The 24,045-nt window shown below is 41.8% G+C and overlaps 1 protein-coding gene across 4 annotated transcripts in view; it reads left to right on the top strand.

Moving 5' to 3' along the window:
* usp47 (ubiquitin specific peptidase 47) overlaps nt 1-24,045 on the top strand; it is a 184,091-nt gene that overhangs the window by 116,817 nt on the left and 43,229 nt on the right. For all 4 annotated transcript variants that reach the window (XM_072592475.1, XM_072592477.1, XM_072592474.1 and 1 more), the window contains 4 exons: nt 3,478-3,645; nt 6,883-7,014; nt 13,766-13,842; nt 19,653-19,708. In XM_072592475.1, coding sequence (XP_072448576.1) covers nt 3,478-3,645; nt 6,883-7,014; nt 13,766-13,842; nt 19,653-19,708 — 433 coding nt within the window. The remainder of the gene's footprint in view (nt 1-3,477; nt 3,646-6,882; nt 7,015-13,765; nt 13,843-19,652; nt 19,709-24,045) is intronic.

Below are 24,045 nucleotides of genomic sequence, written 5' to 3' on the forward strand. Positions count from 1 at the left end.
AAAAAGCATATAAAGATACTAAAGGTGGAAGAAATTTGCTTTTCTGTGGTTTCTCTAAAGGCCTCAGGATATCCCAAAACACTTTAACTTTATAGTGAAGTACTTTTTCAAGCATAGTTATTGTTTGTAAGATTGGAAATGTAGGTGCCTAGGTATGTAGAGCAAGAGTCCACAAACAACAATTCTCCAGATAACCTGTGTTAAATGAGTTTGATTGAATAACTTGAAACTTACAAGTAAAGAAAAGCATTTATACAAAATACTATCCCCATGTTATGTAGTTTTATGCGCTTTATGTAGTATTCCTTTTAGTTTGAAGAAATCCCCTTAGATTGTTTTTGCATCTGGAAGAAACCAGGATAATAATGAATAATTTGCTTTCCTGAAACCTTATAAAAAGCAGTTGTCAACTTTTCACAAAACTTTGGGATGATTTGATTAATTTTTTTTGTTTGAATAATATGCAATATGTTGGATTGACTCTTTACCCAGACAATGGTGAGAATATGGAACTTGGTTTTGAAATGAATATTTGTTTTGAGTCGCATAGATGTATTTGAAAAGTAGGTAGATAAATACACAAGGTAGAGAGAAATAGAAGGATAGGGGAACGTGAAAAGTGATGGGAAGGGATTTGTTGTGGAATATGATTGAACAGCCACCATCATCTCAGAGGACCATAGGGCTAGTTTTTTTTAAAGATATTTTTATTAGAAATTTGACATTTTTACAAGTTTACAAAAATAAACAAAACTTGTCAAATACAAACATTGATATACAATTAAATCAAATATAGAATAGCCAAAATTTAACAAAAGAAAAAAAATACTGAAAAAGAAAAAAAAACATAACTCAACTGTCTACTAATCTAACCTACAACTAACCAGAGTGTATATTTAAGTCTCTTACATACTCGGAATGTGTTAACATCAAATGTAATAAAACCCGTATTCATGCGGGATTCCTCTCCTAAGGGGCCCCGGACCAGCCAGGTTTGTAATCTCAATTAAATAAAAGCCTTTGTTAGGATAGCCGAAATATCTGTATTTATGAGGGCTAGTTTTTAATTAGATACAAATGACTGGTTAAATTTTTCTAGATTTCAGCAAAAACAAAACTGGATTAGTCCAAACAAAGGTATGCAGTAGTGCATTGATTAACCTGAGGGGCACCACACTTCAAGCAAGGGGCAATGTTGAGAAATCAGGACTTCAGAAGCAACCTGAGCTGGTGTAGGAATTGAAGCCGCATTGTTGACGTCACTCTTCATCACAAGCATGCTGTCTATCCAATACTGCAAACCGTCTATCACCACCAATTAACATTTGCTTGACCTCAGGAAAAATGTCAAGTTCTGATACATCCCAACAAGGGTTAAGATGAAGAATAGTGAGTCACGGACTTGGTCACCATCAATGCAGACGTAAAGTACAGTAGAGGCTGGTCATACAATATCCAAGAGCAGGAAATGACAGTTAATGGGCTGAATTTTTCCAACTCAGTCATGGTAGTTGCTGAGATGGGAACAAGGAAAAATATGAGGGAGTCCAGTAGGAAAGGTTCCATTATGCATTTCAGCCACACCCAAACGTTCCGAAGAGAAGTTTGGGGATAGAAATGGAGCAGCCAGCTGTGATGTCTAAAGCCTAATTACAAGAGGTTTTACATCCTCCTGCTATTTGTTGGTAATAGAATAACCCAAGCTGCGGCCATATATGAAACTGCTACCTCAATGGAGACAGCCTGGCAATTGGACTAGGACATTTGTTGCCCCATTGACAGGGCAATGGACATGAAAGGCCTCACCAATATTCTAAATTATTAGAGGTTTACAGCGTGGGAAAAGGCTTTTGACCTATAGAATCTTCTTTGGTCAAAAGCAACCACCTAACTGCTCCACATCCCATTAACACTATTCCACTGGAAGTATTTCCCCTCTTCTCTGGGGAGCTTAACAGTTTCAGCTGTTATAACCATTTTATTTAATTTCTTTGAATTTAATCCATGTCTCTGAAGGTACCTCCATTTTGAGGCACCCTTATGGTCTCTGATCTACCTCAGCAATGCCTATCTCCAGTAGTAGAGCTGTCAAAGCTCCAAACAATTGCCAGTTCTCTGGGCCTGTACCATCAGATGTCTGAAAAATGTTTTGCTGGAAAAGTGCAGCAGGTCAAGCAGCATCCACGGAGCAGGAGAATCGACGTTTCAGGCATAAGCCCTTCTTCAGGAATGAGGAGGGTGTGCCAAGCAGGCTAAGATAAAAGGTAGGGAGGAGGGACTTGGGGGAGGGGTGTTGGGAATGCGATAGGTGGAAGGAGGTTAAGGTGAGGGTGATAGGCCAAAGAGGGGGTGGGGGCGGAGAGGTTGGGAAAAAGATTGCAGGTCAAGAAGGTGATGCTGAGTCCAAGGGTTGGGACTGAGATAAAGTGGGGGGAGGGGAAATGAGGAAGCTGGAGAAATCTGCGTTCGTCCCTTGTGGTTGGAGGGTTCCTAGGCAGAAGATGAGGCACTCTTCCTCCAGGCGTCATGTTGCCATGGTCTGGCGATGGAGGAGACCAAGGACCTGCATGACCTTGGCGGAGTGGGAGGGGGAGTTAAAGTGTTCAGCCACGGGGCGGTTGGGTTGGTTGGTTGGTGCGGGTGTCCCCGAGGTGTTCTCTGAAACGTCCCGCAAGTAGGTGGCCTGTCTCCCCAATGTAGAGGAGGCCACATCGGGTGCAGCGGATGCAGTAAATGATGTGTGTGGAGGTGCAGGTTAATTTGTGATGGATATGGAAGGATCCCTTGGGGCCTTGGAGGGAAGTGAGGGGGGAGGTGTGGGCGCAGGTTTTGCATTTCTTGCGGTTGCAGGGGAAGGTTCCGGGAGTGGAGGTAGAGTTGGTGGGGGTTGTGGACCTGACGAGGGAGTCGCAGAGGGAGTGGTCTTTCCGGAACGCTGATAGGGGAGGGGAGGGAAATATAATCAGAAGTCTGTCCATATTAGGGAAGAGAGCAGGTGGACAAAGAGAAGGATACATTCTGGAATGTTACTGGACTGGTCTTGATCCATCAAGTGTGGACATTTACACATTAACCAATGCACTAGTGCATACCTTTGTTTGGACTAATCCAGTTTTTTTTTGCTGAAATCTAGAAAACTGTGTTTTGATCATGTGCAATCCACACAATTTAACCACATTTCCTGTATTAATAACTTGCATTTACGCAGCTATATACATACAGAAAAATCTCATTCGGTACTTCACAGAAGAGTTACCATTTTAAAATGTAGGTTGAATCAAAGAAGGATATATTAGAAGAGAGCTGATCAAAAAATGAGTTTTCAGAGAAAGTCTTAATGGATGAGAGAGGGGTTCTAGGGAGGAAATTCTGTGGTCATTGATGGCACAACTGCCAGTGGTGAATGGGATGGGGGGAGGCAGGGAAAGTCAACAGACTAATTCTACTTGATCTATCCAATAAATTCTCTTTCCATAGAAATCTCCTCAGACTGAGAGCTGCACAGACAGTGGTGCTGAAAATGAAGGAAGTTGCCACAGTGACCAGATGAGCAATGACTTCTCAAATGATGATGTTGTGGATGAAGGAATATGCCTGGAGAATAACAGTGGAGGTGAAAAATCCTTAAAGGCAGGGAACGAAAAGGTATATGGTATGATCAGCAATCTTGCTGTGCGCTTGATGTCAATAGGTGTGAAATTTGGGTCCTTTTTAATTTTATACAAAAGATTAAAGCAAAAGTCACATTCACAGAATCGTCATATAAGCGAAACGGGCCATTTGGCCCAACAAGTCCATGCCAACCCTCCGAAGAGTAATCCAAGCAGACCCATTCCCCTATCCTATTACTCTGCATTCACCCCAGACTAATGCACCTAACCCACACATCCTGGAATACAATGGGCAATTTAGCATGGCCAATTCACTTAACCTGCATATCTTTGAATTGTGGCAGAAAACCCACACAGACGCGGGGCGAATGTGCAAACTTTACGCACAGTCGCTGGAGGCTGGAATCGAACCTGGGTCCCTGGCCTTGTGAGGCAGTAGTGCTAACCACGGAGCCACCGAACAAAACATTTCTGCACCGCATTTAGTCCAGCTGGACCTTCAACACAAACAATCCACTTGATCAGTAGAGACTGATTTCTCCTTGATTACATTCTTGGGAATCTTGGCACACTCTCTGGGAATGCACATTGCCACAGACAATAATAAATTAGGAGTAGAAGTATAACGTTTAGCCTTTCAAACCTGATCTGTCATTCAATAAGATAATGCCTGATTCTGTCTGTTTCAAATTCCACAAACTAACCGTAGAATTTTTGTTAACTACGTAATCAGCCCATCACCTTCTTAAAATGTTCAGTTACCACACCTTCTCCGCCTTCTGAGGCAGAGAACTCCAAAATCAAACAATCCAAGACAGAAACAAAACACTACTTATCTTTGTGCTAAAAGGGTGACCCCTGATTTTTAAACTGTAACCTAGTTCTGGACTTGTCTGAGTGAGGAAATATACTTCAAAGAGGTCACCCTTTGCTCTTCTCCGCTTCAGTGACAACAAATTTAGTCTGTTCAATCTCTCCATATAAAACAACCTCTCATTCCAGCTATTAATTTAGCAAACTTACTCTGAACTGCCTTCTTTGCATTTACATCTTTCAATAAGGAAACAAAAACTGCATGCAGTATTTGAGATGTTTGCTCCAATACATAGCATTCTGAAGCACAACATCTTTTATGTTCACTTTGTCTTGTAATATTGGAAAGCATTTCATTCGCCTTTATTACTTGCTGTACTGCATACTTACTTATTGTGACTCATGCAGTGGGACACTCCTATGTCTCTGCACCTTGGAATTCTGCAGTCATTCTCAGTTTAGGTAATATTTTGCTCTTTTATAACTCCTGCCAAAGTGAGCAATTTCATATTGCCCCATGTTTTGCTCCAATTGACAGATTATACCTACGCACTCAGCTTGTTGTTTGCAATGACATCTTTACAGCATATGTTTCTGCTAGTCTTTGTGTCAGTTGCAAATTTAGCTCCTGTACCTTAACTTCCCTTGTATCAGTCATTGATGTAAACTGCAAAAATTGAGGCCCGAGCACAACTCCTGGGGAACACCATTTTACACATGTCTCCAAAATGATACAGGACCATTTTATACATACATGCTTGCCAGTCAGCCAATCTTCCATCAGTAAGAGTATGCTACCTCCTACATCATTTGCTTTTACTTTGCCCAATAACCTTTATTTAGAACAAAAACAGAAATTGCTGAAGAAGCTAAGTGGAGCTGACAGCATCTGTGGAAAGAGAACAAAGTTAATATTTTGAGTCCAGTGACTCTTCTTCCGAATCTTTGTGCAGCATTGTTAAATGCGTCCTCGAAATCTCAAATTCAGTCCGCCAACAGACTCCCACTTTCCCATGTTACTGTTTCAACAAACTCCAATAAATTGGTTTAACATGATTTCCCTAGCATAGAACTCTTGACTGTAATATGTTGTGTTTTCGTAAGTATGATGCTTAACTGCCATAATAACTAATGCTGAAACCTTCAGCATGATAGGTGTCAAGCTATCTGGCTTTCCTTCTCCATAACTTATTGAAAATTTGTTACTTCCAGTCTGATGAAACGTTTCCAACATCTAATGCAAGTTTGGAAAATTAACCCAGATATATAAGTTACGTCATTAGCTGCTACTTTTAAAATCTAGGGTGCTGTCCATTGGATTTGGGAACTCGTCAGCCCCTTGCATCATATGTTGAGTCTCTTTTCCCTACTGATTGATTGATTGTAATTTCATCAAGTTCCTTTCTTCCTTCCACTTCCTGATCTATCAACATTGCTGAAAAGATTTTTGTATTATCTCATGAAGACAGAAACTAAATATGTGTTCATTTCATTTACATTGCTGCCTTATTGACTCTTAACTCTCTATTTGCATTCTCTTGAGGACTAATGAGCGTGTAGTTACTCTTTTTTTAAATACTTTGTCCATTTTTACATTTTTATCTAGCTTCCTCTCATGTTCTGATTTCTTTGTCCTAATTAACCTTGTAATCTGTCATTCTTTATATTCTGGGGGTCAGGGATTCCAGAACTAGAGGGCATAGATTTAGGGTGAGAGGGGAAAGATATAAGAGACACCTATGGGGCAACTTTTTCACGCAGACGGTACATGAATGGAATGAGCTGCCAGAGGAAGTGGTGGAGGCTGGTACAATTGCAACATTTAAGAGGCATTTGGATGGGTATATGAATAGGAAGGGTTTGGAGGGATATGGGCTGGGTGCTGGCAGGTGGGATTAGATTGGGTTGGGATATCTGGTCAGCATGGACAGGTTGGACCGAAGGGTCTGTTTCCATGCTGTACATCTCTATGACTCTATTTGCAATGTTCCCTTTTAAACTGTGGGTCAATGCCGAAACATTGACTTCCAGTTTTGGAAGTTTCTGCCATGCACTGACCTCCGAGTTCTTCGCAGAAGAAAAATAGTGGTAACGCAAGTCATCTTTTGTAATACCCTCCAACCAATAATTTTCTCAATGCTCTGTACTCTTCCAGTAATTTTTCATCCCTGATTTTAATTGCACCATATTTAGACGTGTCTTCAGGTGCTTGGGCTCTCTGCTTTGGAATTACATTGCTTACCCTTTCCTTATTTAAATTGCTTGTTAAAATCTGTCTCTCTGACCAAGTTATTATCACTATTTGGGCAACCATATACTGCTCAGTGAGAGATTTTCTTGTTGGCATTGCTTATTTGAAGCATATTGGGATGTTTTGTGTATTAAGGGTCTGATACAAATAAAAAAAGTTGTTACTTCTTTCTCCTTTGCTCAGTTTATTTGTTAATTATTTTTTCAGGGTGCCTGGATTTATGAGCTCTTCTCTGTTATGGTTCACTCAGGAAGTGCTGCTGGTGGACATTACTATGCCTGTATTAAATCATTCAGTGATGGACAGTGGTACAGTTTTAATGACCAGCATGTTAGCAGGGTATGTAAATATTAAGTGTCTCCTGATGTATTTTATGTTTTATTCCATGTTATTTTATGAATGAAGCATTCCTCCTAAACATGGATGTGAATTTTTTTTCATCATACACTTGCATTGTAACAGCTGAACCCTTCTCCCAGTACAAAATCCTGGAACACTCTCCATGATGGCATTGTGGATCTATATTATCTAAGTGGACTGCAATAATTCAAAAAGCAGCTCACCACCACCTCCTCCAAGGAAATTAGAAATGCAAGATAAATGTTGATCCAGTCAACAGTGTATCCTGTGAATTAAGGAGAAAAAGTTGTGTATTTATATTCAATGAGTAAATATTTTTACGGTTAGTTGTCTGTCTACCTCTGAACTTAAGGCTGTATGTAAAGCTGGAGGCTCAAGTTACAGATTAGCTGCACTCAAGTACAAATGTTTTTGGGCTCTTTCCTAAGCCTTTTGGCCTTCCTAAATACTTCAGTTATGGCCAAAAAAGTTTTCAAAAGAGAATACACGAAAAGTGCCATGGCAAGCGAGTTCCAGGATTTATAATCCAGTGACAGTGTGTCACCATATCAAATTCCTGACCAATCAGATTCTGCTTGCATGGTCTCAGTTTTTTTCAATGAACTAAGCTTGACGATTAACAGTTCCTGCTTCAAGGCAGGCCTCCTTCACTGCCGCTCCCTCACCACCAGACGCTTGGAGGAAGAATGCCTCATCTTCCGCCTCGGAACACTTCAACCCCAGGGCATCAATGTGGACTTCAACAGTTTCCTCATGTCCCCTTTCCCACCTCACCCTAGTTCCAAACTTCCAGCTCAGCACTGTCTCCTTGACTTGTCCGACCTGCCTATCTCCTTTTCCACCTATCCACTCCACCCTCTCCTCCTTGACCTATCACCTTCATCTCCTCCCCCACTCACCCATTGTACTCTATGCTACTCTCTCCCCACCCCCACCCCCACCCTCCTCTAGCTTATCTCTCCACGCTTCAGGCTCACTGCCTTTATTCCTGATGAAGGGCTTTTGCCCGAAACGTCGATTTTGCTGCTCGTTGGATGCTGCCTGAACTGCTGTGCTCTTCCAGCACCACTAATCCAGTTCCTGCTTCAAGCCCATGCAGCCAAGGTCCAATCAATCAGTACCCTCTTATTATGCTGTAGAAATGGCTAGAAAAAAGGTTCTGAAGAAGAGTCACTGGACTCAAAACATTAACTCCACCTTCTCTTCACAGATGCTACCAGACCTGTTGACTTTCTTCAGCAATTACAACTTGTTTCAGATTTCCAGCATTGGCAGTTCTTTGTTTTATACCCTTTATAGATTAGTGTTCCCTTTCCAAGTTTGATTTCTTGTATTGAGTCCTAATGCATGCAAGATGACAAGATTTGACATCACGTCTTGTTTTAGCAATGTTTAAGTGCTGTACTACTAAGCAATTAATGGTAGCTATGATTCCAACCCAATGGCTAGTTTTTCCAACGATTACCATTGACTTCAGTTTTGCTAGGCTACTTGATGCCATCTTCGGTCAAATGCTGTCACAATGCCAAGGCCATTTATGCTTTCCTCCTGGAGTTAGCTCTTTTTTTTTGTTCATGTTTGGACTAAGACTGTAATGAACTTAATAGCTGATGAGAATTGGCAAAAAGCAAACTGAGGATCAAAGAGCAGGTTATTGAGCAAATTTCATTTTATATTTTGTCGTTAATGTCTTTTCTGATTGGGAGTAGACTAATAAGGCAGTAATTCACTGAGTTGGATTTGTCTTGCTGTTTTTTGGCCGGACACACTTGGACAATTTTCCATGGTGCTGAGTAATTGCTGATCATTAGCTGTACTTGTGCCCTTATCATCCTGAGTGTTTCTTTCAATTCGTGTTCTACAGAGAGCAGTACTAAATCATTAGCTGAGGGTGAGTTGGGTGATGGACACTAGGTAGTTATCAACCAGAGATTTCCTTGCCCCTGTTTGAATTCAGCCACAGACTTCCTGGATCAGGAATTAATGCTGAGGTCTGCCAGGGCTGCTCTCTTCCAATTCTGTATTATTGTGCTCCCACCTGTGATGAGTTTGTCCATACGGTGAGACAAGGCAAACCCAATGGTTGTGATGGTGTCTAAGAAGTTATTTGTAAAGCTCTGATTCCACAACAATTACTATCTTAGGCTGTTGCTTGATGGGTCTTTGGGACAGGTTTTTCAATTTTAATACAAGCCCCTGATGTCAGTAAAGCAGGCCTTGATGGGTTGACAGATCTGAGTTTGCTATTGTTGTTTCCAGCATGCCAGGTGGTCCATCACTGGTTTCATGTTATCAGAATTCATAGCAGTTAAACACAACTGATTAACTTGCAGGATCATTTCAGGGGGTATTTAAGAGTCAACAACATGGCTGTCACCTTGGAGTCACATATAGGCCATGTCAAGTAAGGGTGGTAGATTGTCTTCCCTAAACGACATCAGTAAACCAGATGGGTTTTTACAGCAATTGATAATGGTTTTACAGTCACCATTAGAGTAGCTTCAATTCCAGATTTATTTGAATTTCTATTTGCATTGGGATTTAAACCACAAGCATTAACTTGGTCTCTGGGGGATTGCTAGTCCACTATGAGCCTTGCTATGTCATCCCCTCCACTACATTTATGAAAAGAGAAAACTGCTTTTACATGATGACAGAATCTGGGGCAGGTATGGGTGCAGTTATGACAATCCACCCCTTAACTGTATTGCCTGAAAGCTATAGCTAATAGAGATTTAACAAAAACAATAGTTATGATCAGACATCCATTCAGGTAGAGTGGAAAATATCAGACCTGGTGGGGCGGTGAGAAAAGCAAAAGTCAGTGAAAAGAAAGAACAGCAACCAAAAGTAAAATAAAAGAATAAAAGCAACTTCAGTAAGTAGTGAGTTAAAAATTCTCAAGTGCAAATATAAGTATATAAAAAGCAGTTTTACGCATAGGAATTAGCCAATATCAGAAGTAAGTCAGCAAGTAATATAAGACGTAAGTAAGTAATTGCCTATTTATTCTTGGGTCTTGAGTTTTTTTTTGTTCGCAGAAAGCATACAAAGGAATGAATAATTGATGAGCAATATTGTTACCCAGGATTTGAGAATACTTTATTCAGCAGTTTGGTGTCGTACAAAGAACAAAGACAATCTACAGTCCAGGAGCAGGCAAATCGGCCCTCCAAGCCTGAGCCAATCCAAATCCACTGTCTAAACCTGTCACACAATTCCTAAGCATCTGTATCCGTCTGCTCACCACCTAGTCATGCATCTGTCCAGATGCATCTTAAATGAATCTACCATGCCTATGTCTACTATTTCTGTTGGCAACGCATTCCAAGCACCTACTACCCTCCTATGTAAAATACTTGCCACGTGAATCCCCCTTAAACTTTTCACGTCTGACCTTGAAAGCGAGACCTCTAGTTATTGAATCCTTCACCCTGGGAAAAAGCGTATCTCTATCTACCCTGTCTATACCCTTCATGATTTTGTAGACCTCCAGTCAGGATCCCCTCCATCTCCTTTTTTCGAATGAAAACAATCCTAACCTACTCAACCTTTCTTCATAACTAGCACCTTCCATGCCAGGCAGCATCCTCGTAAACCTTCTCTGCACCCTCTCCAAAGTGTCCACATCCTTTTGGTAATGTGGCAACCAGAACTGTACACCATATTCTACATGCTGCCAAACCAATGTCTTGTACAATTTTAACATGACCTGCCAGCTCTTATACTCAATAACCCATACGATGAAGGCTAGCATACCATGTGCCTTCTTGACCACTGTATCCACCTGTGCAGCAACCTTCAGGGTAGAATGGCCCTGAACTATGACATTTACAGCTGTTCCTTCATCTATCAACTTGGTCACTTCCTCAAAGAACTCTATTAATTTGGTAAGGCACGATCGCCCCCTTACAAAATCATGTTGCCTATCACTGATAGGCATTCTTTTTCAAATATAAATAGATTTTATCCCTCAGTATCTTCTCCACCAACTTTCTCACCACTGACGTCAGGCTCACTGGTCTGTAGTTACCTGGAATAACCCTACCACCCTTCTTGTACAGGGGGACAACATAAGCAACCCTCCAGTCTTCCGACACTTCACCTGTGTTTAAGGATGCTACAAGGATATCGGTCAGGACCCTAGCTATTTCCTCTCTTGTCTCCCTCAGCAACCTGGGATAGATCCCATCCGGTCCTAGGGATTTGTCCACCTTAATAATCTCTAGCCTACCCAACATATCTTCCCTACTTATGTCATCGTGATCCAGAGTAATCAAACTTCTATCTCTAAACTCAGCATTCATCATGTCCCTTTTCTCCGTGAACACGGATGCAAAGTAATCATTCACAACCTCACCGATTCTCTGAGATTCAACACACAGCCTTCCTTCCTTATCTTTTAGTGGATCAATCCTTTCTCCGGTTACCCGCTTGCTGCTTATACAAGAATAAAAGGCATCGGAATTCTCTTTAATTCTGCTCACTAAAGCTATTTCATGACCCCTTTTCGCCCGCTTGATACCTCGTTTAAGACTGGTCCTACTCTTCCAATATTCCTCCAGGGCCCGTTCTGATCTTAGCTGCTTGGACCTCATGTACGTTTCCCTTTTCCTCTAGTTGTACGATTTCTCCTGTTATCCACGGTTCACGAATCTTGCCTTTCCTATCCTTTGCTTTCAACAGAATGTGCCTACCCTAAACTATCTTCAACCTATCTTTGAAAGCCTCCCTCATATCAAATAACTGCATTCAATCCATATTTCTCAGCTCCTGCCTAATTTTGATGTAATTGGCCTTGGCCCAGTTTAGTATTTTTCCCTTGGGACAACTCTCATCTTTGACTACGAGTATTCTAAAACTTGCAGAATTTCTTTGAGATTTTATTTCCACTATAACCTGTCCATGTTAGAATTATTAAATACCTGGTCTATCTCCATGACTTTTGTTTCCACAGCCCCCAAAGTCTCATCTTCACCAGACATCTACACGTCCATCTGACATGTTGAAGGTCTCCAAGCCCTCTATCTTCCTTTTCTGTTGACCCAACCAGTACCCCTCCACTGACACATTCATTCAATGGGTGGAACTGGTCCTCACCCTCAGCAACTTCTCTTTCAGATCCTCCCACTTCCTTCAGACCAAAGGGGTAGTCATGGGGACCTGCATGGGCCCCAGCTGTGCCTGCCTCTTCGTAGGATACATAGAACAGTTAATCCTCTACAATTACACTGGCAGCATCCCCCTCATGTTCCTCTGCTACATTGATGACTGTATTGGTGCCACCTCGTGCTCCCACGAGGAGGTTGGACAATTGATAAACTTCACGAAAACCTTGCACCCTGACTTTAAGTTCACCTGGGTCATCTTGAGCACCTCCCTCCCCTTTCTGGACATCTCCATCTCCAACGAAAGGCTCAGCACTGCCATCTACTTCAAACCCACTGACTTCCACATCTACCTGAGCTACACCACCTTCCGCCTGCCCTCCAGTAAAAACGTGAACCCTTACTCCCAATTCCTCTGCCTCCACCATATCTGCTGCCAGGAGGAACAATTTCACTCCAGGATATCCCAGATGACCACCTATTTCATGCACCCCAATTTCCCATCCCACATGATCAATAATGCCCTCAAATGAATCCTCTCCACTTCCCACACCTCCCCCTTGAACCCCATCCCTCCACCTACAACAAGGATAGAATCCCCCGGTCCTCACCTTCCACCCCACTAATCTTCTGACACAGCGCAATGTCCTCCGTCATTTCCACCACCTATAAACAGACCCCACTACCAGATATAAATTTCCCTCCCTACCCCTGTCTATGTTCCTCAGAGACTATTCCCTCCATGACCCCCCTCATTCGGTCCACACCCACCGTCCACACTTGGAAACCGCCCGCCCCTGACTTAAGGCGTCAAAGGATCTTTTCACATCGGCGGAGATTTTCCTGCATAACCAAACACCTGTGTCTGATGCTCCTGAAGTGGTGTCCTCTACATCGGGAAGATAGGATTCCAACTTGTGGAACATTTCAGGGAACATCACTGGGGGGCACACACCAAACAACCCCACCACCCTGTGGCCTATCACTTTGCTCTCCCTCCCACTGCACTAAGGACATGCAAGTCCTAGCCCACCTCCACCACCAAATCCTAGCCACCCACCACCTGGAGGAAGAACGCATTATCTTCTGCTTTGCGACTGTTCAACCACATGGCACCAACATTGACGTCACCAGTTTCCTCATCTCCCCACCCTCCACCTCATCCCAGATCCAACCCTCCAACTCTGCACCTCCCTCTTGACTTGTCCTACTTGTCCATCTTCCTTCCCACCTATCTGCTCCACCCTCCCACGGACCTATCTCAGTTACCCTCACCTGCATCCATCTATCACCTTCCGAGCTACCTTCTCTCCACTGTCAGCCTCCTTCTACTGCTTCCCCATATTCCTGATGAACAACTTATGCCCGAAATGTTGGCTCTCCTGCTCCTCGAATGCTGCCTGACCTGTGCTTTTCCAGCGCTACACTTTTCGACTCTGATCTCCAGCATGTGCAGTCCTCAGTTTCCCCTGGTCTATCTTGACAGTACGTTTCCAGATAAAACAATTTCTGAATTGAATTGTGAGCTTGTGCTGATCAGTTACTTTTATGATTTAAAATTTTGGTACTATCTTAAAAGCTTTTTTTTAAATGGAAGTAAGAATAAACTGTTTTTCTTTCAGATTACTCAAGATGATATTAGGAAAACGTATGGTGGCTCGACAGTGACCAGAGGATATTACTCCAGCGCTTTTGCCAGGTAACCACAAGGCGCATTCTAAATGATGTTCACTTGGTATTTTTGACACTCTGGCCTGTTTCTACGAGACTAGACTATTTCACTTGGGTTCCAGCAAAAAAATTGTTCTGTAACCCGAGGGCCATAGGAACCGAAGATGGTCATTCAGCCTCTATATCTTAACTCCACCTTGAATCTGTGACCTTTAATGCCCTCACCTAATTTTAAAAAGGCTAAGTCTCCATTTTTAAATTTTTAATCAACCCAACTATAACCATTGTTTTGGGAAAAGACTTCCATACTTATACTATCCTTTTGTGAAGAAATACTTTCTGACAACCTGATTCACATTTTGAAGTTTTTATAAATTGCCTCTTGTTCTGAGGGAGTAGTTTCTGTCTATCTACGCTATGAAATCTTTCAGCCATCTTAGACTTGTATTTGAGTATACAGTTTATCACATGGATTTGACCCCACAATTTAACATTTTAGCACAGTTGCTGACTAAAGGGATCTCCTGTCTACTTCACTCCACTTGCTGTGAAGCCAATCTGTCCTTCCTCTGGTGTGATGCCTAGAACAGGCGCAATGTTGCAAATGGAATCTAACTGGAACTTCTGTAATGTGCAGAATTCCTCTGAAGTGAAGGGCAGTGTTACAGTAGCTTTTATTTTTCAATCTTTCTACCATTTAATGATTTTTGTATTGCATTTAAATCCCTAAGTCTCTCTTCCTCCCCACTTTCTAGTTTCTTGCCATTTATAAAACATACTGAGCATGAACAAAGTGAAATACCGCAGACTTCATCTGTAAATGGATCATCTTGCATTTCTATTAATATACTTGTGTATATTTAAATTGGACTGGATATTTTTGCTTGTGCTAATTAAGTTGCAGGCTTGTTTCAGGGTCTCCTTTTAAGTCACGCTATCATATTATTCATCAAACAGCCGTCTGTTTTGTCTTGGGCACTGTGCAGTTAGACGAAATGCTTCTATCCAATGCTTCTACAACAAAATATAGATGTTTTTTGCATTCCTGAAGTACACAGAAGCAGAGTCCACGCTGGGTATATTGCTGTGCTGTTGAGAGGGCAGTGCTGAGGGAGTACTGCGCTGTCTTGACAGAGCTCAGAGTGAACACTGTCCCATTGAACAAGCTATATTTCAGATCCAGCACTGAGCCAAGATCATATAATCGTTTGGGTTATGTAATGGATCACACAATACTCTTCACAGAGCAAAGGAGTTCTACCCAGTGCTCCAACCAGTATTGATGCCTCAAACAGCATCAGTAAAATAGTTTAACTGGTTGTTACCATGTTGCTGCTTATGAAATTCAGTATTCCATCTTTCTGTTGTATCTTGCCCATATTTAGTTCATATTTGATGTATTTTGGAATATATTTTTAATTTTAGAATCAAGATTGTAATTTTAATAATTAAGGTTCAATTACAGAAAGTGGGATAAATACAATTAAAGAAAGCTTAGTGTCTTTTATACTCAAAGGGCTGGTGGCCATGCTGCCTTTGACTTCCCAATCTATGGATTAAGTTGCTTCTCGCAGTTCTGATGCATCAGTGCCTGCTGTGGAATTCTGATCAAATGTTAATAGCTGTCAGGCCCCTTTAAGTTTCCCACTTTTGTAATGATGGGTGTGACCAAGTGTCCATCATAACCAGTCTGAATCCAGTTTTAAAAATCAAATGTGAAGGAAGTCTAAAAATGCTGTGGATTAAACACCTTTGCCTTCTACTGCTTCCATGGGTGTCATTCCTCCTCCTGCAAAATTTGTTTTCTTCCAGAAAGTGATATCTGGTTAGAAAGTGAGGTGTTTAATTTTCTCTTTAAATATTAATGGTCCCTAATCAGATTATAACTTGAGTCTTAGATTTAGGAGGATTTGGATTGTAAAATGGACACAAGCATGGCCATTGACAAAAGTGTCGTGCAGAAGTTGTGAAATGAAGATTGAAAAGAGTCCACTTTAAAGGGTGATGTAACTGAGAAACCTTGAATTTAGGTATTTAAATCTTCTTTTAAAAAAAATCAAAAGCGCTTGGATCCTTGGTTTTATAAATGATACATTTTTGCCTCTAAAATGTCATAAATCGATGCAGTTAATATTGAGTGGAGAAACTACTTTATTGTCCTCGATGTTCAAATTTCCTTTTTGCAAGATGAAGCGGATTAAGTAAATAGTCCAAGTGAATGCTGTTTTTAAAGGAAAAATGCAAGTGAAGAGAATTTGATAGGCAATAAAGTCACAGTGTTAACACCTGTTCTCTGTTGTGGCAACAACACAATAAACTGATGTAAGCTTTACTTGTGTTAATCTTGCAACATGTGGAATGGGATGGGTGGGGCAAAAGTTCTGTTGTAGACCTGTTCTTAGGCTTGGCTAAAGTGGCCATTAATAGACCCATACGGTGAGTCATAATGCTGGACTGTCCACTCCTCTTTTGCGGTTACGCCTACATTTGAGTGTTCATTGAGAAGGATGATATGGTGCCCACTGGAATGATAGAGATCTTTAGAGATTGGTGTGCACTGCAGGAGCTGGAATGTATCATCATTTTGGATAATGTTATTTTTCTTTTGTAAGTTTTCATTCACTTTTTCTGTTAACCATTTTGTTGTGCTTTTGTTGTAGTGTCCCATCAAGGGCTGTCTAACTTGATTAAAGTTTAGTTTGAAAAACAATTGTTTGACTTGAAGGCACTTGTCATTCTGCTATAATGCACATTTTGTTAACGCAAATTCGCTCGAACACGATTGACAAATTGGAGACGCTGTTTCTAAAGCGTTGGCTATAGTGAGATTGCATCGCCAACATCTTAAATTCTGTTTTTAAAGTGTGATTTTTCAATAATGCAAGGTTGCACAAGAATGCAACCATCATATTATAGAAGAGCTACCTGTATTATCCTGTCCTTTAGAGTCATAGAGATGTACAGCATGGAAACGGACCCTTCGGTCCAACCCGTCCTCGCCGACCAGATAAACCAACTCAATCTAGTCCCACCTGCCAGCACCTGGCCCATATCCCTCCAAACCCTTCCTATTCATATACCCATCCAAATGCCTCTTAAATGTTGCAAATTGTACCAGCCTCCACCACATCCTCTGGCAGCTCATTCCATACATGTACCACCCTCTGCGTGAAACAGTTGCCCCTTAGGTCTCTTTTATATCTTTCCCCTCTCACCCTAAACCTATGCCCTCTAGTTCTGGACTCCCCAACCCTAGGAAAAAGACTTTGCCTATTTATCCTATCCATGCCCCTCCTAATTTTGTAAACCTCTATAAGGTCACCCCTCAGCCTCCGACACTCCAGGGAAAGCAGCCCAGGACTGTTGAGCCTCTCCCTGTAGCTCAGATCCTCCAACCCTGGCAACATCCTTGTAAATCTTTTCTAAACCCTTTCAAGTTTCACAACATCTTTCTGATAGGAAGGAGGCCAGAATTGCATGCAATATTCCAACACTGGTCTAACCAATTGTCCTGTACAGCCGCAACATGACCTCCCAACTCCTGTACTCAGACTCTGACCAATAAAGGAAAGCATACCAAACGCCGCCTTCACTATCCTATCTACCTGCGACTCCACTTTCACGGAGCTATGAACCTGCACTCCAAGGTCTCTTTGTTCAGCAACACTCCCTAGGACCTTACCATTAAGTGTATTAGTTCTGCTAAGATTTGCTTTCCCAAAATGCAGCACCTCACATTTATCTGAATTAAACTCCACTTCTCAGCCCATTGGCCCATCTGGTCAAGATCCTGTTGTAATCTGAGGTAACCCTCTTTGCTGTGCACTACACCTCCAATTTTTGTGTCATCTGCAAACTTGCTAACTGTACCTCTTATGCTCGCATCCAAATCATTTATGTAAATGACAAAAAGTAGAGAGCCCAGCACCGATCCTTGTGGCACTCCACTGGTCACAGGCCTCCGGTCTGAAGAACAACCCTCCACCACTACGCTCTGTCTTCTACCTTTGAGCCAGTTCTGTATCCAAATGGCTAGTTCTCCCTGTATTCCATGAGATCTAACCTTGCTAATCAGTCTCCCATGGGGCATCTTGTCAAACACCTTACTGAAGTCTATATAGATCTCATCTACTGCGCTGCCCTCATCAATCTTCTTTGTTACTTCATCAAAAAACCCAATCAAGTTTGTGAGACATGATTTCCCACGCACAAAGCCTTGTTGACTATCCCTAATCAGTCCTTGCCTATCCAAATACATGTGCATCCTGTCCCTCAGGATTCCCTCCAACAACTTGCCCACCACCGAGGTCAGGCTCACTGGTCTCTAGTTCCCTGGCTTGTCCTTACCGCCCTTCTTAAACAGTGGCACCACGTTAGCCAACCTCCAGTCTTCCGGCACCTCACCTGTGACTATTGATGGTACGAGTATCTCAGCAAGAGGCCCAGCAATCACTTCTCTAGCTTCCCACAGAGTTATTGGGTACACCTGATCAGGTCCTGGGGATTTATCCACCTTTAAAGTTTCAAGACATCCAGAACTTCCTCCCCTCTAATCTGGGCATTTTGCAAGATGTCACCATCTATTTCCCTCCAGTCTATATCTTGCCTATCTTTTTCCACAGTAAATACTGATGCAAAATATTCATTTAGTATCTCCCCCATTTTCTGTGGCTCTACACAAAGGCTGCCTTGCTGATCTTTGAGGGGCCCTATTCTCTCCCTAGTTACCCTTTTGTCCTTAAAATATTTGTAAAATCCCTTTGGATTCTCCTTAATTCTATTTGCCAAACCTATCTCCTGTCCCCGTTTTGCCCTCCTAATTTCCCTCTTAAGTATACTCCTACTTTCTTTATACTCTTCTAAGGATTCACTCAATCTATCCTGTCTATACCTGACATATGCTTCCTTCTTTTTCTTAACCAAACCCTCAATTTCTTTAGTCATCCAGCATTCCATATATCCTTTTAAATATTTCCTTTTCAAATACTTATCTCCTTTTGTATATAAATTGGAGATGCCGCGGTTAGACTGGGGTGTAGCCTATAGCTGTAAATTCTGTGTCTTATGATCTTATACTCCACAACCACCTGATGAAGGAGCAGCGCTCTGAAAGCTAGTGCTTCCAAATAAACCTGTTCAAACTATAACCTGGTGTTGTGTGTTTTTTAAGTTGTTTTATAAAGTAATTATGAATTCCACTTCTGCTGTTGTTTTGAATAAGGATTCTGTTTTAAAAAGATTCATTTTTGCTTTCATTCAATTGACTGTCTTGCATCTTCGAGTAAAATCTAATGTCTGAAAATGTTCCTCCTGACATTAGAACAAAACATTGCATAATTTTGCACCCTATTAGATCTGAGGTCTAAACAGTTAATTACAGCTAATATAAACAGAGCAGAGTTCCGTATATATGGTGATCCATTAAAAAGGCACATTACGGTGCAAGTCATTCAGCACTGCATAACTCTATTTCTGTGAACCTATTGTTTTAAGTTATCTGTTCTGATGAGTCACTGGACTCAATGTTAACTTTGCTTTCTTCCAACAGATGCTGCCAGATTTTGAGTTTCTCCAGTAATTTGTTTGTTTCCATTTTGCAGCATCTGCATATCTTTTTCATTTTGTTTTAATTTATCATTTTTATGCTGTGATTGAAAGTTAATTCTGCCATGACAGTGTACATGTCTAGATTGTTTGACATCATAAATGTCTTGGGGTGCATATATTAATTTGGAACTGGAAATGTGAATGGTGACCAAAATGGCAAATTCATAGGTAAGGGTAAAACTGAGATTTTGAATTTATGTTGTTAACAACTGATATTTTTCCCCTTGCCAGCTCCACCAACGCATATATGTTAATTTACAGACAAAAGGAATCTACAAGAAATGCAAGTGAGTACCTTTATATTGAGAATGGTTCCAAGTTTTATCAATACATCAGTGTTGCATTTTGCTTTGCAAGAAGTCAAATATTCCTTTATAATTTGACAGATCTTTATTTTGACTTGTGCAAAAGTTATGCTGTTTATCTGCAGTTTGTTAGCAACATTTTGTGCTTTCTTGATCAGGCATGATCCTATGGCACTTTCATCCCATGCAGCATCCAAGGAGCAGGAAAATCGACGTTTCAGGCAAAAACCCTTCAGGGTTGAAGACAGGGAGCCTCCAGGGTGGAGAGATAAATGGGAGGGGGGTGTGGGGTTGGGGAGAAGGTAGCCAAGTGTACAATAGGTGGATGGAGGTGGGGATGAAGGTGGAGGGTAAGAGGAGGGTGGAGTGGATAGGTGGGAAGGAAGATTGGCAGGTAAAACAGGTCATGAGGATGGTGCTGAGCTGGAAGGTTGGAACTGGGGTGAGGTGGGGAGAGGGTGAATGAGGAAACTGGTGAAGTCCACATTGATGCCCTGCGGTTGAAGTGTTCTGAGGCAGAAGATGAGGTGCTGTGCCTCCAGGCGTCGGGTGGTGAGGCTGTGACGGTGAAGGAGGCCCAGGATCTGCATGTCCTTGAGTGGGAGGGAGAGTTGAAATGTTGGGCCACGGGGCAGTGGGGTTGATTTGGTGCAGGTGTCCTGGAGATTTTCCTTTAAAATGCTCTGCGAGACAGCGTCCAGTTTCCCCAGACCGCATTGGGAGCAACGGATACAATAAATGACATTTGTGGATGTACAGGTGAAACTTTGGATGTAGAAGACTCCTTTGAGGCCTTGGATGGACGTGGGGTGGGAGGGGGGAGGAGGAGGAGGTGTGGGTGCAGGTTTTGCAATTCTTGCAGTGGCAGGGAAAGGTATCAGGGGAGGGTAGGTTGTTGGGGGGTGCGCAAAACATCTCCAGGACACCTGCATCAATCAACCCCACTGACCTGTGGCCCAACATTTCACCTCCCCCCTCCCAATCTGCTGAGGGCATGCAGGTCCTGGGCCTCCTCTACCGCCACTCCCTCACCACCCAACGTCAGGAGGAAGAACATCTCATCTTCAGCCTTGGCACACTTCAACCCCAGGGCGTCAGTGTGGACTTCACCAATTTCTTCATTTCCCCTTCCCCCCACCTTAGTTCCAACCTGCCAGCTCAGCACCATCCCCATGACCTGTCCTACCTGCTAATCTTCCTTCCCACCTATCCGCTCCACCCTCCTCTCTGACCTATCACCTTCATCCCCACCCTCATTCACCTATTGTACTCTTTGCTACCTTCTCCCCAGCCTCACCACTCCCATTTATCTCTCCACCCCGGAGAGAAGGGCTTTTGCCAGAAACATCAATTTTCCTGCTCGTGAGATGCTGCCTGACCTGCTGTACTTTTCCAGCACCACTCTAATCTAGACTCTGATTTCCAGCATTCGCAGTCCTCACTTTTACCCACTTACATTATGAGACATTTTAACTCTCCAGCCTTGAGAAATACAGGAAATATTCATAAATCAGTCTCTTTCGGGTGAGATGTTGTAATGGGTGATTTTTAACTTGCCCAATATTGACTGGGACGTGCTTACTACAAGGTGTTTGGATCGGGTGGAATTTCTTAGGTGCATCCATAAGGTTTTCTTGAAACGATATTTTGGTAGTCCAACCAGGGAAAGGGCTGCACTAGACCTTGAATTAAGCAATAAGCTTGGCCAGATTATTGAAGTTCTGTGGGGGACCATTTTGTGTACAGTAATCATAATTCCATAAGTTTTAAGATAGTTATTGATAAGGATAAGACTGGTCCTTGGGTGAAAGTGATAAATTGGAGGAGAACTAATTGCAACACTATTAGGCAGGAACTGGAGAAATTAGATTGGGAATGAGGATAAATCTACATCTGGGAATCTTTTAAAGGCCAGTTGATCAAAGTTCAGGACCAGCATGCTCCTGTGAGGATGAAAGGTAAGGATGACAAGATTTGCGACCTCTGGACGACAAGAGGTATTAAAGTTTGGCCTAAAAAAAGGAAGCATATTGTAAGGTTTAGACAACTGAAATTAGAAAATGCCCTTGAGAATTATAAAGGGAGCAGAATACTACCTAAAACAAGGAATCACATGGGCAAAAATGGGTTCTGAAATATTCTTGACAAGTAGGATTAAAGAGAATCCCAAAGTATTTTATATGTATATTTGGAACAAGAGGATAGCTAGGGAAAGAGTAGGTCCACCCAAGGACAAAGGAGGGAATTTATACATGGAGCCAGAAAAAGTAGGTGAGGTTCTTAGTGAGTACTTTGCCATCAATACTCACCAAGGAGAAGAACATGGACAATGGTAAGATTAAGTATGGAAATGTTGATGTTCTAAGGTATGTCAGTATTTAAGGAGGAGGAGATGTTGAATGTTTTGTAAAACGTTAGGGTAGATAGGTACTGATGGGATTTATCCCAGGATACGGAACGAGGCAAGGGAGAAGATTGCTGGGGCTTTGACAGAGATCTTTGCATCCTCTTTAACTACAGGTGAGGCCTCAGGAGTCTGGGGAATAGCTAATATTGTTCCTTTAAGAAGGAATAATACAGGAAATTGTAGGTCAGTGAGACTTCAGGAGCTTGGAAATTATTGGAAAAGACCAAATTTACTTGCATTTGAACTCATTAGGGATGGTCAGCATGGCTTTGTGTGAGGGTAGTCTTATCCTACACGTTTGATTAAATTTTCTGAGAAGATGATTGAGGGTTTGGCAGTGGATGGTATCTGAATGGACTTTATTAAAGCATTTGACAAGGACCTTTCTGGTGTGTTGATCCAGAAGATTGTCAAGTAGGACCCATGGTGATTTGATAAGCTGGATGCAAAATTGGCTTGGTCACAGAAAGGTAGTTGTGGAAGTGTGATTTTCTGACTAGAGGTCTGTGACCAGTGGTGTTCCACAGGATCACTGCTGGGATCTGTTGTTTGTAATATGTATCAATGACTCTTAAGTGGTCTGAATTATACGTTTGCAGATGACAGGAAAATTGGTGGAATTGTGGACATTTAGGAACGTTGTCAAAGGATATAAATCAGTTGGAAAGTTGGGCAAAGAACTGGCAGATGGAGTTTAATCTGGGCAAGTGTGAGGTGACGCATTTTGGGAGGTGAAATGCAAGAGGAAAGTACTTGCCTTAATTGGTTGGGATGTTGTGTATAAAAGTTGACAAGTCATGCTGCAGTTGAATAAAACTTGAGTTGGCCATGTTTGGAGTATTGCGTGCAGTTTTGGTCACCACACTGTAGGAAGGATGTGGAGGCTTTGGAGAGGGTGCAGAAGAAGTTTACCAGTATATTGCCTAGTTTGGAGATTTACCTATAGTGAGAAGTTAGACAAACTTGGATTGTTTTCACTAGAGCATCAGAGATGGTAAAAGACGACAAATTTGAGAGGCTTGGAGTCTTTTTGCCAGGATGGCAATGTCAAATACCAGGGGACGTGAGTTTAGGGTAAGAGGGAAAATGTTTAAAGGAGATGTGCAAGGAAAGTTTTTTTTTTACATGGAAGGTGCTAGGTGCCTGGAACATGCAGTCAGGGGAGGTAGTAGAAGCAGAAATGATAGCAAAGTTTACGGCGCATTTAGACAGACACACAAACCGGCAGGGAATAGAGGGATATGGAAAATAGACAGGCAGACGGGATTAGTTAAGAATGGCATCATGGTCAGTACAGACATGGTGGACAGAAGGGTCTGTTCCTATGCTGTGCTGTCCTATTTTCAAGGCTTGTCAGGTAGACATTAACGGTTTAATGTCATTATTTTCTCGAGCACAGAAATTATTTTGATAACCTGACCAAATTTATTCCTCAACTAATATCACAAATCAAATTATCTATTCGTAATCTCTTCCTTTTTTGGGTGGGGGCTTGCTGTTTATAAATTGACTGTGATATTATTACTTTATGATACTGCAGTGACTTCACTTAAAATATTTTAGGTTGTTCTATAGTCTGGAAAAGAACTGTACAAATGAAAGTCTTCCTTTTTAACGTGCCACATGTGTAAATGTGCAAACTATTGATATAAATAGAAGCCAAACCTGGTGCTTGAAATCCTTATTGTGAGGCTTTGAACTTTGTAATATAAAAGTTGATTTTCACTTCTGCCTTTTTAAATTCCAACTACAAAGCTTGTGCAGATAAAAATAGAGATGAAAGGTACAAAAATGAACTCCATTGGTGCTTTGTTATATAATTCGTGTAGAATCACTGTTAGGAAGGATACTTTTATTGATTGCAAGCACCACTGTGACTTGATTTAGTTATAAATTATCACTAAGGTTTAAA

This window comes from Chiloscyllium punctatum, chromosome 22 (assembly GCF_047496795.1).
Source record: "Chiloscyllium punctatum isolate Juve2018m chromosome 22, sChiPun1.3, whole genome shotgun sequence".
Lineage (NCBI taxonomy): Eukaryota > Metazoa > Chordata > Chondrichthyes > Orectolobiformes > Hemiscylliidae > Chiloscyllium > Chiloscyllium punctatum.